We start from the raw sequence: 18,054 nt of genomic DNA, 5'->3' as shown, positions 1-18,054 counted from the left end.
AGCATGTGTCTAAATTTCAAGTGAATGTGAAAGGCATAGATTTAAGCACATGCTTAAATGCTTTGCTGAGTCTGGGCCTAATTGTGCATAGTATTGGGCCCTAATCCGGCAAGAAGAAATAGTTGTCAGACACAATATTGAAAAGAAAAACACAAATCCCCAGTAACTCCATTGCTGAACTTTATATAAAGGTACCAGTACTGGGGCCATTGGTAAGTAGTTGTTTGATTGCTGTGGGCCAGATTTTGCTGGCATTACTGATATTGAGTATGAGTATTACCTTACTTCCTTAGTCTCATTGAATTCAATAGAGTATGGTACTATTCTGTATTAGGCTGGCAAAATGCAGCTCTAAATGGGTTTTTGTACTCTTAGACTAGATAGTCAATGGAGCTATGCTGCATTTACGCCAGTTGAGGAGCTGGTCCAGAGTCTGCCACGGGGGAAGCGTACTTCTGTGCTAATTATATGGCAGGGGTTTTGTTTGTTTGTGTGGGGGGGGTGAGGGGGAGAGCGGAGGTTATCGAACATCAAGGTATACAGGGCCAAATCCTTATTCTGTCCTTATTGATTTGTTTACACTTATACACTGCATCTGTCAACAGCTTTCCAGGGGCATGCAAGATTAAAAGCTATACGCGTTAATCAAATATGTCACAAGAATATTGTTGTCAGTTGGAATTGTGTCCAGCGAAGGACTGAGTAAAATCTGAGTAAGGACCTCAGGATCTAGCCCACAAAGTAGGAGATGGCCCACCTTTTAATGTCTGTTCACAATGAGATGTCTTCAGGATTTCTGACAGGCAGCCCCTGAAATTGGGACTTCGAAGAAATTGACAAGCTTGCTACCACTGAATCTTGATGTAGTAATACTTAGGACCCTGAAAGCATACTTGTGGCGTTCTGTATTTATCAGTTGCTGGGTTTTTGGTGGAATACAGCTGCTCTGATTTATGAAATGTGTAAGTTTTTTGAGACATGTGCTTTGTCCTGGATGGTAAATACCTGCTGATAACATCAGAGTAACACTAATGGGTGGGAGGAGGTATTGTTTCATATTCTCTGTGTATATATAGAGTCTGCTGCAGTTTCCACGGTATGCATCTGATGAAGTGAGCTGTAGCTCACGAAAGCTCATGCTCAAATAAATTCGTTAGTCTCTAAGGTGCCACAAGTACTCCTTTTCTTTCTACTAATAATAGAAAAACAATTGGTCCTGGAACAAGATGCACACCATCTGGTGGCCATTATGGGGTAGTGCAGTATCATTGGAATTAATTTCAGATTTCCATTGCTCACCAGTTACTCAGAAATCTTATTTCTGGATTACATTCAAAACCCGATAGGAAAAAGGATAATTCTCTCTTTGGCAGCTTTTGTAGTTTCTCTCAGGCTTTTTCTCAGACACTTTCAGCAGTTCCCATGTATCTGATCTTCTAGAACAGCCTGTTGGGAGGGGGAGGAGGAATTATGCCAGAACCTCGAGGGAATTGTGTTCAAATTCCACAGGGAACTCACAGTGACTGTTCCAAAGCTGCTCAGCTACAAATGGGCCCAAACTGCAAATTGCGGGAGTCAGATTCAGATCGAAACTCCCCCAAAGTTTGGGGAGGATGGAGGCCGTATCTAGGTTGTGGTTCACACCCGGCTTTATGTTGTTCTCCATTCTTCTTCGATCACTAAGCTATTTACTTCCATTTTCAAACGTACCCAAAGGGTTAAAACACAAAGGACACTGTGCATGAAGGAGAGACTCTAGCCCTGATCCTGCCCCTTTGAAATCAAGGGGCCACACTTTCTGCTCTGGCTGTTTGGTGCTGCATAAAGTGGCCAGATCCTGGCCATAATCAGCCTGCTGAGAATTTTCGTGGTGGATGGAAACCCAGTGCTGGTATAAAGTTTGTGGAAGCTGCTTCTGCATCAACCCTGCCATTAGGGGTGTGGCATCTGTCAGCCTGTGGCACCCAGTCTTTCAAGAGTCCCTAACTAATGCTGGGGCCAGGTAGCACCCACTAAGGGTCTCCTTGATGTTTCTGCCCCTGTCCCAAGTAGAGCTCAGGCACTGGGAGAATTGAGCCCAACGCAAGCTTTGTTATTGGCTTCAATGGGTGCAGGATCAGGCTCTATAAGAGGAGCAGTCAGGGGGCTCACAAGCACATCACATGGGCAGACTGAAAAAGTCACAGCGCCCAATGAAAAGAGAAGTCATCATCAACCTGGGGGTGCCAGGTTTTCATTTTCCTAGGGGTGCTGCACTGCAAATACTGCCCCATCAGGGCCCTAGGGGAATTGTAGGTCCTCATGGAGGGTGACTTTTTTTATTTACCTCTAGCCACAGTTTTTGAGTGATTTAGATTTGGCTTTAACCCTTTGGAGCCTAGGATTTTTTCCATACAAAATTTTAAAGAGCATTGGGCACGTTGTACGTTCAGGTGACTGCCACATGCAAGCGTCAGGTCTTGTGCTGGTAATCCCCACTTCCCAAATACCTTGAGGCTCATGGAAAAAAGAGCGTATCTCTGCTGTGTCAGTAGGCTACGTTGCTGAGCCCCTAACTGTGTTGATCATATTGCAACACATCTCTGGCTCATGTAGACTTTGTCCAACATTAAGAGACACAAGAAGACTGCAAACAAATTCCGCAGTGCAACAAATCTGGATATTCTGCAAGCAGAAAGTAAAGATCAGTTTCATCCTCAGAGGTTTGGCGAGTGGGAAGAAAACCCCCTCTTGTCTCCATTAATTTCAAATAGGTCTTATGGTTCTTTATTTCTGCTAGAGAAGTTCAAAAACATACTTGATAAAACCGACTCCTCCATCTAGGTGCTTTCCTCAGAGGAAGCGATTTGTTTTCTTCCTGACCTGAGAGAGGAGTGCAGCACCGAGACTATTAGAAAGGGAGCATTCAAGGATTTCAAGGAGAGATGGCTCCAAGCCACAAGATTTGGATGGATCCCCAGTGTTCTGTAGTTCAGCAAGGTTTTGATCTAGGGTTCTGGTTCAGGCCATTCAGAGTGAGGGGAAGCCAGAAAGTTTGGATCCAAATATCCCCAGGGTTTCAGGGGTAGTTTAGATCTGAGGTTTTGTTTTAGGCTAACCTCTAGTTTAAGACCATGCTTTCCTGGAATAAAAAGGATCTTCAGGGGCTGGCCGAGGAAGGATCTGCATTCACATGGATTCTGTGAAATGGCTGTTAGGATCGCTTGTTAGGATGGGGTGACTTACATGTAATGCACGGTACAGTTAGAACGTGAGCGCTCTCCTCCTCTGTACGGTCTGTACAGGGAGCACCGGGTCCAAGCTCAGGAACCACTGTGGTAATGACAGTGAGGCTGCCAAGAGGCAGAGACACGGCATTTTGCTCAGGGATTTCCAAATGCCGCAGGCACCTGCTGAATTCTGTTTGTTATGGGCACAAACATGCATGTGTTTTAGGGCTGCCTTTCAGCACAGATGTTGGGGTCTGTGCCCTGGCCTGGAATCCCCTGCTCGCTAGTCCTGTTCACTCTTTCTAGTGAATGTCCATGCAGAGTGTTTGTGGGAAGAGTGTTTTGGCGCTGATTTTTTGGACCCTAAGGTCTCTTACTGGGTAAATACTGCACGTCCTAGAATGTTGCATAAGTTAATGTCTTGGCCTCCTCCCCCAGATACTGTTTATGGGGTAGGGAAGCAGCGTTCCCAGTCAGTATCAACACCTGGTGTGATCTGTGACTGCCCAGTGCTCTTAAGGAATGGGTGGGTGCACAGCGTTCTCGCGGGAGGACGGCTGTGCAAACCCATCACAAGGTGCAATCCTATTACATTGCAGATTCTGTGGAGAGCCTGTCTCACACCACCTCGTCCCTCCAGCCCTCGCCAGCCGTCTCCACCCATACCTCAAGGGTCGCAGACCCCTCCTCCTCTGTAGGCAGTGCCACCACGGACGCCTCTGCTTCCGAAGAGACCAGGAGTGAGTCGGAGTCAGTCTTCCTGCCCGATTACCTCTTCCTATCAAACTGCGAGACGGGCAAGTTCAATCATATCAGGTAAACCGCATGCGGTGCGCTAAAGCCATTTTACAGTTGATATGTCCCTCTGCCAATGAGCCACATCCTCCATTCCTGCGCTGGACACAGGAAGCAGAGATGGGGGCAAAGCGGCTTTATTCCACCCTTGTGCCTTCCGTATTCATGTTGCCATGGCCCTGTGCAGCCCCAAGCACAGGTTAGAGCAGCCCTGAGGCTGATTTAACTTGCACTGGGCTACCACAGCTCTATAGGGGCCTTTCTGCAGGTGAGACTAGCTGGATAGTATATGCAGCATATTCCAGCCATGACCCTTTCCTCCCAACATCCCCCTTGTGAGCTGCAAGAGGGTGAGGAGTGGGGCTTTAGCACTGGCTCTGCACCCCCATGCCCTCTTGTGCCAAAGAAATTCCCTGGGGGCTGGTTACAGCCCTTTTACATCCTCAGAGCAGCATGCAGGGGCTGCTGCACATCCAGAAATATGCTCCAGGGTTTGTATTCCCAGCAAATGGCTTGTCCTTAGTCCCTTTGTCCCCCTCCTCTAAATGGTTGAATGAAATCTTAAAGAACCAAGAAAAGCTCAGCTCGTTCTGCCCCTTCTGGGTGCAACACCCCAGCATGGCATTAGGAAGGGCTGGGCTTCAGGAAATGGTACTGAGGGTTTGCTGTCCCCCTTGAGCCTGTACTGAAGCAAGGCCCAGGCGGGTGCAGCTAGAGGACCAGATGCTCCTAGAGGTGCCATCTCTCAGGATCACAGGATTTAAAACTGGGGTTCTGACGGTCAATGGCTTTTAAGGGCTGGGCACTTTTCCAGAGTTCGGTTGTTAACCTCAGCGTCCAGGACACACTATAGGTGAGGTAAGAACATTCCTTCCCCTTAACTTGCCTCTCTGATTGACATGGTCCTAACTGCTGGGCACTGTTGCTATGTGGCGTTAAACACGCTGCATGTCTCCCTGGAAATGGTTACTCTTCAGTGGTGGGTGACATCATTCCTATGTATAGATACGTCAAATACAGATACCCAATCTCCAGTCCTGCAGGAAGCACTAACGGCTGTGCTTCTCCTTGGGGGCCGTGGAGGAGAAAGCCTCCTACCCCAGGCCTCAGAGTAGCAGCAGTAGTCGTGGTGTCTGGCATGTTACCCCTTCACATGCTAAAAGCCTGGCGGACCCCTGTATCTGGGGATCCATTGGCTGCCCACAGCCTGCTCCCAAACCTCTCTGTGTGCTGGGGTGCAAGGAGCCCCTGCAGAATTATCACTGTGCTGAGTCCCCTCATCCTGCCCCCAATATCTTCCAAGTGGAACCTCCTCTGTTCTCTGGCAGCGGGGGCCTCTCCATACCCCCGGAGGAGAGGGCAGGATTTAGCCCATAATGAGCTTTTGGTTAGGTAGCATCATTCTGCCATCAGCATCCGCTATGCAGTGAAAGGTGGTACAGGCCCTAGCCAAAGACCATATTCTCAATCCTCCCACAGTTTGGGTTGGAGCATCTGCAACAAGAAATGCTGCTTGACTTATTGAAATAATGCTGTGGAGGCCATTTATCCATAGTCTGGGTGCGTAGATCCTCTTTGGCTACGATGTTGAGGTTGAAACTCCAATAGCAACGTGACCCAAGAGTTGTCTTCCCTTTTCACGTACGCTACCAGTCACTTTGACAGAAAGGTCAAAATTCCCATTGACTTCAGTGGGAACAGGATCAGACTCTACTTGGTATCATGGCTGCTACTATAGACTGTTATCTGGCTGGTGAACAAGGATTTAATAAATAGGAAGGAAAAGTGAATGACAGAGGTTACTCTGAGCTGTACCCCCAAGGTGCACACTGTCCCCTCGATGAGCATGTACATAACATCACTTAAGACTTTTGGCATACATCCAAAGCCCAGAACCCCAGCCCAGGTGCCAGGAAGATGTCTGGGGTAGACTATACAAAATGCCTCATGTAATCTCCCCTACCCTGATAAAGGTGGAAGGGAGGTTCCTCACAGCAGTGGATCTTCTGGTTCCGCCCTGGTTTCCCCAACATGCTGCCACACGCTGAGTTCAATCAGACCAGGTTTCTACACCACACAGTGTGTGAGCCCGCTGCATGGCCCCCTTACGTCCAATGCCCCCTCTCTGTACAGCACCACATCCTTTGTAAAGAGAGAATTGGGCTGAATCTGCCACTCGATGGATTGGACCCTTTGTGGAAAACGGCTCCTGCAGTAATTAGTAAAGACAAATACACACAGCACTCCCATGGTGGGTGCTTACAATGGGTGAATGAAATTAAATGATCAATATGCAGTTTCAAAAGTGGGATAGAAAAGCATGAGGCTGGTCTCAAGAACTGTCTTAAATCTGGTGAGACTGGATTTTGAATTTAAAAACACAGAAAAGAAAATTGTATGAAGCAGATGAAGCCTTGGGTTGGTTGTGTTATTGTGGACCAGTGGGCATGTATGTATACCTCTCGTATCGTGTGAACTCACTGGAGTAAATACTAGTTCACTTGCAATAGTGGTAGAACGAAGATACAGAATTTGGTCTTTGTCTTCTATCCAGATGTGACAGCTGGTCAAATTCCGACAGATCCCTGGAGCAGGCCTCATCAGATGACGTTTTTGTTGATGCCTTGCAGTCTCAACCCTCCCTTCACGTACAGCCATCTGGCAACGGCGTGGTGCACCAGGATGGGGGCCAGCCAGCGAATCATGGGATTCTACCCAGAAGCATAGACGTTAGCGGGCCGTTCAGTGACGTCTCCTCCTCCTCTCCGCTCTCAGGGCCTCCTTTAACACCAACCTTTCAGATTGATAAAAGCCAAGCCGCACTGCCCTATGGCGTAACTGAACTGGATATTTTGTCTAACACGCCACCACCCCGGCCACCCAAACCAACCCATTTCTCAGACCGGAGCGGGGAGGAGCCATCCAACGGGGCTCTTCAGAATGGACACGGTGGGATCTGCGGGGCTCAGATTGCCTTGGTGCCGAGAAGAATCTCCTTGTCCAGTTTGGATAACGTGCGGCACTGGAAAGGTAACTCTTCTCTTCCCCTCCTGAGCTACTGTGCCGTGACAGTGTGATCACCTCTAAAGAGGTTCTTGTGCCTAAAGCCAAGCTAACGCCTTTGTGAGTGTGCACAGGCTCCTGCTCTGCATGAAGTGGGATCCGAGTGGCAGTGGTTAGAGGTTGTGCTGCCCAGTGAGAGTGAAGGAGTGGGAGGCAAAACTTATGTGTTCTCCTCCTGGTTCTGTGACCTCCTGAGTCACCCTGGGTGAGCCCTGAATGCAGTGGCCAGGTTTTCAGCTCTCCTTGAGACCTGGGTGCTAAGCACTTTCGAAAATCTTGCCATTGCATTCAAGTACCTAAATAGGAACTGAGAACTTTTGAAAGTCGGGCCCTTCTGTGCCTTAGTATCCCCAACTTCTAGGGCCACTGTGCAGCTCAGTCAGTTACTGACAGGTGATTTATAAATGCCAAGTACCATGGCAACATGGGGTCAGAAGTGGTATCCCTCAGCTACATACAGCAGCACCTGCTCCTGTATGTGGAATTAACAGGGTAAGTACCAGTCAGACAGCTGTGATCTCCCCGAATGTGACAATTTGTGATTTTGTGTGTTGTTGTTAATTTTTAACACACACACCCCCCCCCAAACTAGGCCTACATGTCAATCAATTCCAAGCTCAAACTTCCACTTAACGTGGCTCTTGGAATTTTTTTCATCCTTAGGTGAGTCAAAATTCAGGCTTTCTCGAGTTAAGTGCCCCTTTAAGTGCAATACCTCTGCTGCTGCGGCAGGTAGTACACTCCATGGAAGAAGGATGTTTCTTAGCACGTAGAGAGCAAAGGACTGGAAGACAGGAAGAAGCTGGCAATGGGACATAATCCCAGATGAACCAGTGATGCCCAGTGTGATATTAAGTGAATCAGTTGATGTCCCTGCATCTCAATAAAGCCTACCTGGAAAACTGGGGATAAAGCAGGATGCTATGCTGCATTGGAGCTGAGCGGGACAATTTCACCCGCTCTTGAGACATTGTTTAAAAAGAAAAGGAAAAAAAACAAGAAAGAAAGTGTGAGCCATGGTACAGTGTGACACAAATACAGTTGTATTCTGCAGCGTCTTAGAACAGAATGAGCAGATAAAATATCTAGTTGGAAACTCAAATGTATTGTACAGGAGCCATAACTTTCTAAGTGGAGGCAACAACAGGTATTTATATTCAGCATTATTGATTGGCTTCCTTTATTCTGCAGTTTAAACTGTCACTCGTGCATTGTGCAGAGCCAGGGTGTTTAGCTCTTATAAAAGCCAAAGCGTGGAGAGTTTTGCCCACCCTGTTTATCAGTGTTCAAGCAATTCTTGGAAGCTTTTAGAAGAAACACCCATAGCTGGAAATAGTATTCTTAATAATCAGTTATGACTGAAAGCTGCCTGTGAAATGTTCTCGGTACTTATGGGGGGGTGTGCGTGTCTCACACACACACACAATCTGGCTGGAGATAGTTAATATTTCTCCGTTCTAATTGACACTGAAGTGCATTTCAGAGGATTAAGTGCCAAAATGTCATATTCTGTGAACGTGCTGCAAGGTTATCTCTGCCTGACAGGGGGCAGCAATGAATTAATAAGCATTGCTTCTTATTTTTTTACCCCAACTGCAGCTGAAGCTGTTTCTGACTTTAAAATATAAAAAGTGTGAATCAAAATTGAGACATGCAATAGACATACAAATGGCCCAGCAGCTTCTCACCAGTTGAGATGGTGAGGTGAGCACACCCCTGGTGAGTTGTCTGTACATAGGCTTTATCTACACATACAAGTCATACTGCTTTAACTATCCCAATATATAGGTAAAGCAGTACAGCCCCCCAGTGTGAACTCAGTTGTACAGGTATAAAGATGCTTTATATCGGTGTAGCTTATGCGCAGGGGACTAATCTATGCTGGTCTAAGGCACTTTTATAGTGCTAAAATGGTATGCACACTATAGCTTGTAGCAGTGTAACTATTTTGGTAAAAAATCACTCCCCTGATCAACACGCTTACAGAAGTCCAAAATCTGTGTGTAACTGAGAAAGTACAAGTAGCTAATAACAGCTGTCTAGAAAGCTGTTTATTTTGGGTACCAATGATAGTTTCTTTCTGTCTTGTCATCTTTATATTGTCTATTACACTGTTATCACTACAAAAAACAAAAACAAAAACAAAAAAACCCCACTTCCACTACAGGATAGAACTCTACATCAGGCAGATTGTATCATACTCCATTATATACTATTTACCCTCATGGAATTTTTTTATGGTATTCCAGAGAAAAGCTCTACAGAATCTCAGTGGGGAAATGGCCCATTTCTCCATTTATAGATATTTTCTATAAAGGGAAATGGATGGACAGTTTAAGCATAGGGAGAAAAATAAGGGTTTGAGTGGAAAGAGGCAGCCATTTGCCCTCCCACTCTCCCGAGTTACCTTTTTTTTCTGTCAACAAACTCCCCAAAAGCAAATGGCAATATACAGCCATAGATTTAGAGCAAAATCTTACCAAGCTAACAGAATCTGCCACCCAGTCCTGCTGCTGCTCCACAGACGCACTACCTCTGTCCACCATGCACTGGAAACAATCACACGAGTTCTGTCCAGCTGCTGATCAACACTAAACACATTTTACAACCTCTTTTACCTCTGTTTTGAAAAGAAAACATATTAAGAACCAAAAAGAAAACACAATAAGTGTCATAAGCCAAATTTGCACTAGCAGGCATTGTGACAGAGACCTTTTCACTTGTTGGTGAGGTGGATTTATTCTAAACCACTTCTGTGCTATGATCGTTGATCGTTAACACATACTTCTCCTCTCATAGTGCATACTATCATGAATTCCATCTATAAATAATTTGCACTTCCCTAGTGCCTTAGGTCTGAGGATCTCAGAGCACTTTACAAGCAATAATGAATTAAGCTTCCCAGCACCTCTTTGTGGTATAATTGTCCCCATTTTACAGATGGGGAAGTTGAGATATAGAAAAGTCCAAAGGTTATACAACAAGTTGCTGACAGAACAGGAATTAAATCTCAAATCTCCTGACTTCTTTTCTCATAGACAAGGATCTTACTCTTTATCTAGATGTGATTAGAGAAAACTCAGAATAGGTTTATAGGTGTGTGCTGACTGTTTCTTCTTTTCAATGTGCTTAAAACTAATATAGCATTATAAATTGCCCACTCATAGAATTATAGAGAGTTATTTTTTATCTCGTATTTCGTCAAGTTTTCCCATTTCACGAAGACTAGCAAGATATTTCATGAGCTTTAGAAAGTCATAATTATTTTAATGCCGTATGCCTTGCTCCAGAATTATATCCTTCAGCTTCCATTCCCTTTTGCTAATTACATTGTTAATCACTGGAGGGTATTTTTTTTTCAGCCAACATGGAAGGAAGCTCTCTCAGAAGTCGAGATAAGAGGCTTAGTTTGAATTTGGTAAGTACTCTATTTGCATATATTTAAACACTGGCACAAAACAGACTAAAGCACGTTAGTTGTCTTGTGACCTGATGCTCTGTTACTCCTCTCCTATGCTCAGCACAGGAATGGAAGAGGAGGGCACCGGTGGCTTTATATCACATTTGCACCTCCTACATCTGGAGTATGTGGAGGCTTGTCCAGCCCCTGCTATAAATTAGAGAAGCCTCACAGGTGCCCTGGTACTAAGGTTTTTCATAGCCCCTTACGGGGTCCCTCTTAGCACGCTGGGCAGTCCCCCTCCTGACACTCCTAGAATACCTCTTCTCTCCGATCACACATCCCCTATGCTGCAGGCCTGGAGACAGAGCAGAGCAGAACATGTAGGTCAGCTCTTCACAGAGGCCCTTGCATGAAGGGGTGTTTCCTAGGGTTAAGGGGATAGGTCACAACCGAGAATGGAGCCCATGCGTTGAAAGTTTCTGTATCACTTTGGAGTCATGCGGGTTACCTCCTTTTTGGGGCTTGTTAACTGTCCCGACCCTCAAAATCCCCTGTAATGTGGTGATCCAGTTTTTGACTGCAGAGAATTAGCTGATGCTGGTCAGTGTTGCTGTGAAAACACATTAGGCAGTGACGTTCCTGCCAGGTGTTCCCTGCCTCCAAGGCCTGAGCATGCTGCCTCTGCCTCATCAGTCCGGGGAGCCTGAGAGCCAGAACTGGATTTTCCCAAATGGGAAGGCCCTCTGCTGCCTTTAGTTGTCTTTGACAGACGCCATGTTTTTCTCACATGTGAAATTGATCTTACCCAATTTGTAGTCAATGCCTCTTGATATGCAACCAGCATTAACCTGCATGACATGAATCGCCAGGGTTAATCCTCAGCTATCAAATGTAATCCCTGTGCATGTGTCTCTGTGCTGAGAGCTTTCACCTTTGCGAAGGAATAACTCACCAGATGTTATCCGTTAGATGATGGACACGTGAAAGTGCTCCTTACATTATAAGCCTCCTGTCATTTTGTGGCTCCGATTTGCTGCTGGTGTAGGCAAGTGCTCTTCCTTGGAAGTCAGTAGATTTGAACCTGCTTATGCCAACAATTCATTTATGCCCATGTTTGCAGCAATCATGGGCCTGAGCTGCCAAGTTCAGATCTGAACTTTTCCAAAGTTGGCATGGATGTCTGTCTTGGTAGTTTTGACTCCTGCCATTCCAGAGATAGGCCACCCCAAAAGTTCAAAGATGGGGGTGTTCAAGCGTGGGGTTTAGTTCAGGCTAATTTGTAGCAGTGTGCAACCTTGCTTGATTATTGGAGTTGTTCAGCTGACTGGAATGCTCTTTCTTTTCCTTCTCCTTTCGGAAGCCATGTCGATTCACCCCACTCTACTCTTCAGCATCGGACAATACGGAGGACAGTTATGTACCTATGCACCCCAGCACCTCTCCGCCCATCCCAGGATCAGATTGCTCACCCGATGGCTACACTCCCATGAGCCCAAGCTCAGCGACCTTTACCTTTCCTGTAGTCAACAATGACAAACTCTCCAGTCCACTGCCGGAACTTCCCACAGACCTGGAACCACCTCCAGTGAATCGAGATCTCAAGCCCCGTAGGAAATGTAAGGCATTATACCAACCTAGTAAGCAATTCAAAGCTAAGGTACATTGCTATCACTGACCACTAACTTCCATTTCTATGGTACGTGGCATCCCAGGGCATCACAAGGCACTTCACACATTACAGATGCAGCCAGCTCTAGGGTGGAAGGTGGTAGACAATGGCCTTGAGGGGAAAACGTTTTTGGCCAAGATCACTTGGGCAAACCTCTTATATCATTAAAAGTGCCATGGAATTTAAAAGAACCAAGGTGGTATCACTCTGCTGGGATGCTGAAGATCCTAGGAGAAAGATCTTAGTGCAATAACCTGCTATGTATTGGCTGTGTTAAATTTAGGGCATCCTGAATGATATGCTTTAATCCAGTGGCCCCCAAACTATGGAGCACGCCCCCACTTTGGGGGAGGGAGGGGGACACGGCAGGACTCACTCTGTCCCCAGCTCTGCTCCAGGTCCAGCCCCACCCCCAGCTGTGGCCTCAGCCTTGGCTCCTGGCTCCCAGGTTGGCCGCAGCTCTGCTCCTGGACCTGGCCTCAGCCCCTGGCTCCTGGCCCACCCACAGCTCCAGCCCCAGTCCCAACCACAGCCCTGGACCTGGCCCCCCATGGCCCCACTCCCAGCTCCGGATCCTGACCGCAGTTCCCCGGGGTGAGGTGGGGAGGTGGATAGGAGTAATTTCCTTCCAGTGGTTTGGTGAAAGGGAGAATTTTTTCCCCATGCCACGTCCAAATCCTCTGTGATTCATACACATCTGGAGGATCCACCTGGAGACAAGATCCATCTTTGCAGAAGCCCTCTGTCTCTGCACAGCCCCATGGACCTTCTAGCTCCCTGGGGGCTCCTGGAGGAACTAAGCTGCCCCTGGAATGACCCTCGGCTAAGGAGAGAATTCTACAGCACTGATGGGAAAGCACTGCAGGTTACACTCCTTTGCCATGTGGGCTGGGGAGGAAGGTGGAGAATCTGGTGGAGACCAACAGGCTCACTCCCTCTTCCCACAAATGGAGCGGAACCCCAACGGAGAACCCATAGAGAGGGGCTTCCACTGGGTGGGGGGGGAGGAGCATACTGTGGAAGTGGCACTTCCCATTTCCACATACCCTCAACCTGGGATCAGCAAGTGCAAGCTTACATCCCCTATCAGAACCAGAGGGGAGTTTGGGGGCACTGAGCTCCTTAGACTACAAGTGGTTTATGTATTGGGCAAAATCCTGCTTGCCTTACTCACACAAGTATTCTTATGGGCCTGCTTTCATGATAGGATGAGCAGGATTTGGCCCATTAAGTAGACAAGAGAAGAGGAAAAATCCATTTCTGTTCCCACAGCCTTCCTCAGCCTATGCCACAGGGTTCCAAAATATGTGATATTTTTATTTCACGCAGCTGCATTAAGATGCTTAATATGCACACACTCGAGTCTTATGCCTCCTTGTTGGAACACCACAGGATTTGTGTGATGTTCTGGAGTGTACTGAAGTATTTTATACTCCTTCCTGAGATAGCACCCAGGGATAAACTAAATTCCAGTGGGGAACTCTTCCATCTCTCCCTCAGTGTGCGGGAGTGTTGTGAAATACTTGGCATTATCATAGAAAAAGTGTTAGATTTTGTTACCACGTGCAAAATGTAGAGAAACCTGGTGAAATGGGAGAGGATGGCTCAGGGGAAAGGTAAAAGCTATGACTTTAACTTCTGGTTGCTGGTTCAAATGCAGCCCAGGCTGCTGTTGATAGAAATTTGTTACTGCCTGGGAGTTGCTCAGTGACCTAGATGAAATGAGTTGAAGGCCGCAATCCATTTCCCCATGGAGAGATGTTCACGTCACACAAAGCACCATCACACTTGGCACCCCAATGGTCAGCAACCATCTCAGAAGACAGGCCAAGGGCTGGCTGGACCTGGAGACTGAAGTAGTCCCTCCCCTGTGGAGGCATCACTTGCAGACCAGGGTTCAGGCGTGTTCACGGTCATTCTGGAAAGTCTGCTCTCTAGCTGCCCATCGTATTTAGCTGCTCGTTTTAGGATCCACAGAGGACTTTAGTCTCTAGGGCAGATTTAAACGGTCCATTTATTCCTCAAGATTTCCTGCGTATAATCTCGCACAAATGCTAGGCTGTATAACCTCGTTTGTTACAATAGTGCCTAGGTGCCAGCCAAGAATAGGGCCTCATTGTGCTAAGCACTGTACAAACACAGGAGTAAACTGTCACTGCTTGAAGAGCTTAATGTCTAAACACACAACACAGATGTAAGGCGGTGAAGGGGTAGAGCACACAAGCAAAGTGAACAATGTGATGGCAGCAAACGGCATGTTAGTTCCAGGACTTTTTGGCGGGTGGAATGGAGAGTTTAGTTAGGAGGTGACCAGCTAAATAGGAAAGGAAGGGAGATGAAGGGAACGGGACAGGGCAGAAGAGGGTAAGAAGGGCAGGTCTGGAGTGAAGCTGAGGTGAAGAGACTGAGGGAGCTGGAGCAAACAACCATTCAGCACAAGGCAGAGTAGGTCCAGTCATAAATGTGGAAAGTTCTCTGAGCATCTGAAGGTTCCTGCTTTGGCTGCTTCGGCCCCTACCAGCTGGAGTTTCTGTCTGGTTCCTCTCTGCAGTTTTTTCACCAAGGCCACATTGAGGGGAGGAGGGTCACCACCTGGCTTCTGGCCCCCCCAGAGTTGAGGGAGGTGTCTCCCATTTATTTATGTTATTAGAGCCATTAATAAATCCTGCTTTTAAAATTCCTGTTGTACCCATCTGCAGCACGACCCCCTCCGCTGGATCTGAGAAACCTCTCCACCATTCGGGAACACGCTACCTTGACCAGGATGTGGACTGTGCCTTAGTAAGTGGATGAGAATCCTGACATTGAAACCTCCTGAAGCATAAGCATTGTGAAATGGAGTTATAAATAACTTATCACATTCCGCAAGAAATAGTTTGTTGGCAAAGTCTATAAACAAACATGCTATGCAAATTCCATGGGACTCCTTCCAGCATTTTACAGGCTTTTGCTGCCATAAAAAAAGGGCTTCTTTTAAAGACAGACACAGTGCACTCCCTTCAGACTGTGCTGTGAGAAATTCTGTGGTTTGAATCTCTTGCAAATTAGCACTACCTCAAAGCCTAAATTGTCTCTTGTGAAGCCTCCTTATGTAACTTTTTAGAAGGCTGGAGCTACTCTGTTCTCTGGTACAGCTGCCATAATGTTAGCCCTCATGACTTCTCATATTTTTCCAGAGGAGAGCAGACATCTTTGTTCTAGAAGATTAATGTGGCAAAGGGAAAACAAACCCAATTTAAAGGCCTGGCTGGCCTGATGATCTGGGGCTAACGTTCTGTGCTGCCATGACAAAATGGAGACTTGATTCCTGCTCCTTATTTAATATCACGGCAAACCAGTTGTGGGGTGGAGGGAATGCCTCGGATCTCTCTCCCCAAATGATGATGAAATATCAGTGGGCCTCAAAGTGAGTCACAGGCAGGAATTCTTAGCTGGTATGATCAAAGCAGTGATGTGGGATGAAGCATGCTGGCATGGGGAATGGTGACAGTAAGTTCTCAGAGCTGATGGGGAAAGTTTGAAGGGATTTGCCAGTTTCCCCTTGAAAATACCTGAGTGAGCAGAGAATTCTCACAAGCCTTCCTGTGTGGATCCTTTTAGTGCCTGGCACTTTAACAGTGGCATGCCAAACACTGCCTTTTTCGCTAACATGGCAGGTACTCAGAGGAAGGGCTTGCTATCTGGGAGAAGCTGACACAGTCTGTCAGGGCCAGGTAATCTGGTGCCAGCAATCAGAATCTTCCTCAGGCTTCCAGGTTAGCAGTTAAAATCTGGCTAACCCCTGAGGTGCTTTGTATTTGGCATATTCGACAATCCCACAAATTCAGTGCTGCCGCATGAACATCCCTGCTAGCGTGCCATGGTTAATGAACTCTGACACATTCAACTGCTATACAAGGTCTGCAGGGAAGAGGAGCATTGAGGAGTTCATTCATTGTCAACTAAATAACAAGTTTTTTGATACTAAACAAACCAAACAAGTTTAAATGACCGAATGTGCTCAGAACAAATAAAGTGAAACCCAAAGGGATACCTGTTTGGATTAAATTGTTTATGCTGTGTGAAGTACACAGCTAATCTCTGGTTAACTAGTCGTACTGGCCAAGATGCAGTAATTTAGTGATGATTTGCAGTAGGTTTGAATTACATTATAAGGACTGCTTCTGACAGTTAGATTAGCAGCTACATTTTTCTTTTAAAAGAACTGAGTTGCAGACAACTCCAAAGCACAGATAACATGTGTTTGTACTGCATTCAGAGCCAGCCAAGTTGCTTTGCAGGCAACTACAGTAGCTGATTAATTCATTTCAATCTCAGAAATGGTGGTACCCATACAACAAAGTAACTGCTCCATCAGCACAGATTACACAGATGAATGTCTGCCTTCATTTGCGTTCCTTGCTGGAGAATTGCTCTGATATCTCCTGCTTTCTGTCATGCCATAGCTGGCAAACTTTTATAGTGTCAAGATAAATCCCAGAAAATCCACCAGAGATGTTATTGATGTAACTGTAACATGCTTTATAGCTAAAAACCATTTTTGGATGGCCACTCCATTAAGGCTTCAGAATTAGGGTGAGTTTATTCGCCATATGGGCCATGTCAGACTTTGGCGTCTTTTCAGAGCATCTGTTATTTGCTTCCCTAACCTCTCCTGTGTTTTTCTTCCTAGCAATCGAACAAGCTTTATCTCTCCAGATAGAGACGGTATTAATTCAGCAAGAATATTTGCCAATTCCGTTTCCGGAGAAGAGGAAGAAAGTTACATTCAAATGGTAATCTTCATTTTCACACAGCTATCCTTTGCTCTGTTCTGCTCTGTCACATGCCCTGAGAATTCCCAAGTTCATTTTCTAAGAAAAATGTTCAGCAGGTTTGTCCTTTGCCCTCTTTTTAAAAAAAATCAAATGGTTTTAAACTAAAGACACTGGGTCTGATTTACAAAGAGATAAGGGAAGCCTTTTTTCTGCTGTGCAGATCTCAGCTGTTCCCCCACAAATGTTGCCAAGCAGTTGCAAGAGATCACTGGGATCAGGCATACTTACATGAGAGCTCATTAAAGGCAAAGGACAACTAAGTCCTTTCACCTTTTACAAGGGCCCCCTGCAGAATCTCCTGGGAAATGACAGACAATCTTCAGTGCACTTCCTAAAGGAACACACACAAGGTTGTATAGAACGAGAACGCCTATTAAAGTCTTAGTTGCATTAACCCTACTTCCCATTACATAAAACAAAAACATTGTGGCTTCCTTTTCTTCATTCATTCTTTGGCCATGTCTAGAAATAGGCCAGAACCTAATCCCCTTCGAATTTCAGATGGGGATTGATCTAGGATGCCTAGATCTGAGCCAGCTCTGGCAGATTTGGTTCCAAATCCAAAGCCCGAAGGGGCCAGCTTTCCACTTCCAGTTTGGGAATGATTGCACAAAGAGTTTACACGGTTGGCTGCTCCAAACAGAAATCTTACCCCCTCGCTCCAGATTAAACCTGAAGCTGATCTGAACCTACACAATAGCTACTCAGCTCAGCTCTAGTCCTAATCACACTCCAATTGTATTGTTCAAAAAGCTAAAACCTTTAACATGTTTGTGATCGTCTGCAACTCTCCATTTTGATATTCAATTGCGAGAGATGAACCAGAACCATTTATCCATACCCCCAGACCTTTGATGGCTTAGATGAAATGGGATCCAGATGTTAAAACATCCCAGGTTTTGGTTTTGCAAAACAAAATCCTTACTGATGTTTTGCTAAACCTGAATGAAAATCACCCCCGCCCCATTTTGCCCATATTACTGTAATTACCCCAAATCAGAGTTCCTGAATTTCTTTGAACAGTCACATAATTAGACATTGTTAGGATCTTGCAATTAGTTGATGCATGCATCCCCTGACATACTATACAAATGATGT

At 46.1% G+C, this 18,054-nt stretch overlaps 1 protein-coding gene across 2 annotated transcripts in view; it reads left to right on the top strand.

Moving 5' to 3' along the window:
• The window catches only part of GAB3 (GRB2 associated binding protein 3), a 100,605-nt gene that overhangs the window by 78,212 nt on the left and 4,339 nt on the right, over positions 1–18,054 (top strand). For both annotated transcript variants that reach the window (XM_077826266.1, XM_077826267.1), the window contains 6 exons: positions 3,809–4,025; positions 6,559–7,034; positions 10,430–10,485; positions 11,831–12,086; positions 14,839–14,920; positions 16,812–16,914. In XM_077826266.1, coding sequence (XP_077682392.1) covers positions 3,809–4,025; positions 6,559–7,034; positions 10,430–10,485; positions 11,831–12,086; positions 14,839–14,920; positions 16,812–16,914 — 1,190 coding nt within the window. The remainder of the gene's footprint in view (positions 1–3,808; positions 4,026–6,558; positions 7,035–10,429; positions 10,486–11,830; positions 12,087–14,838; positions 14,921–16,811; positions 16,915–18,054) is intronic.

This window comes from Eretmochelys imbricata, chromosome 9 (genome assembly GCF_965152235.1).
Source record: "Eretmochelys imbricata isolate rEreImb1 chromosome 9, rEreImb1.hap1, whole genome shotgun sequence".
In the NCBI taxonomy this organism is placed as follows: Eukaryota; Metazoa; Chordata; order Testudines; family Cheloniidae; genus Eretmochelys; species Eretmochelys imbricata.
The sequence above is the reverse complement of the archived record's forward strand: the minus strand, read 5'-3'. Positions and strand labels throughout refer to the sequence as shown.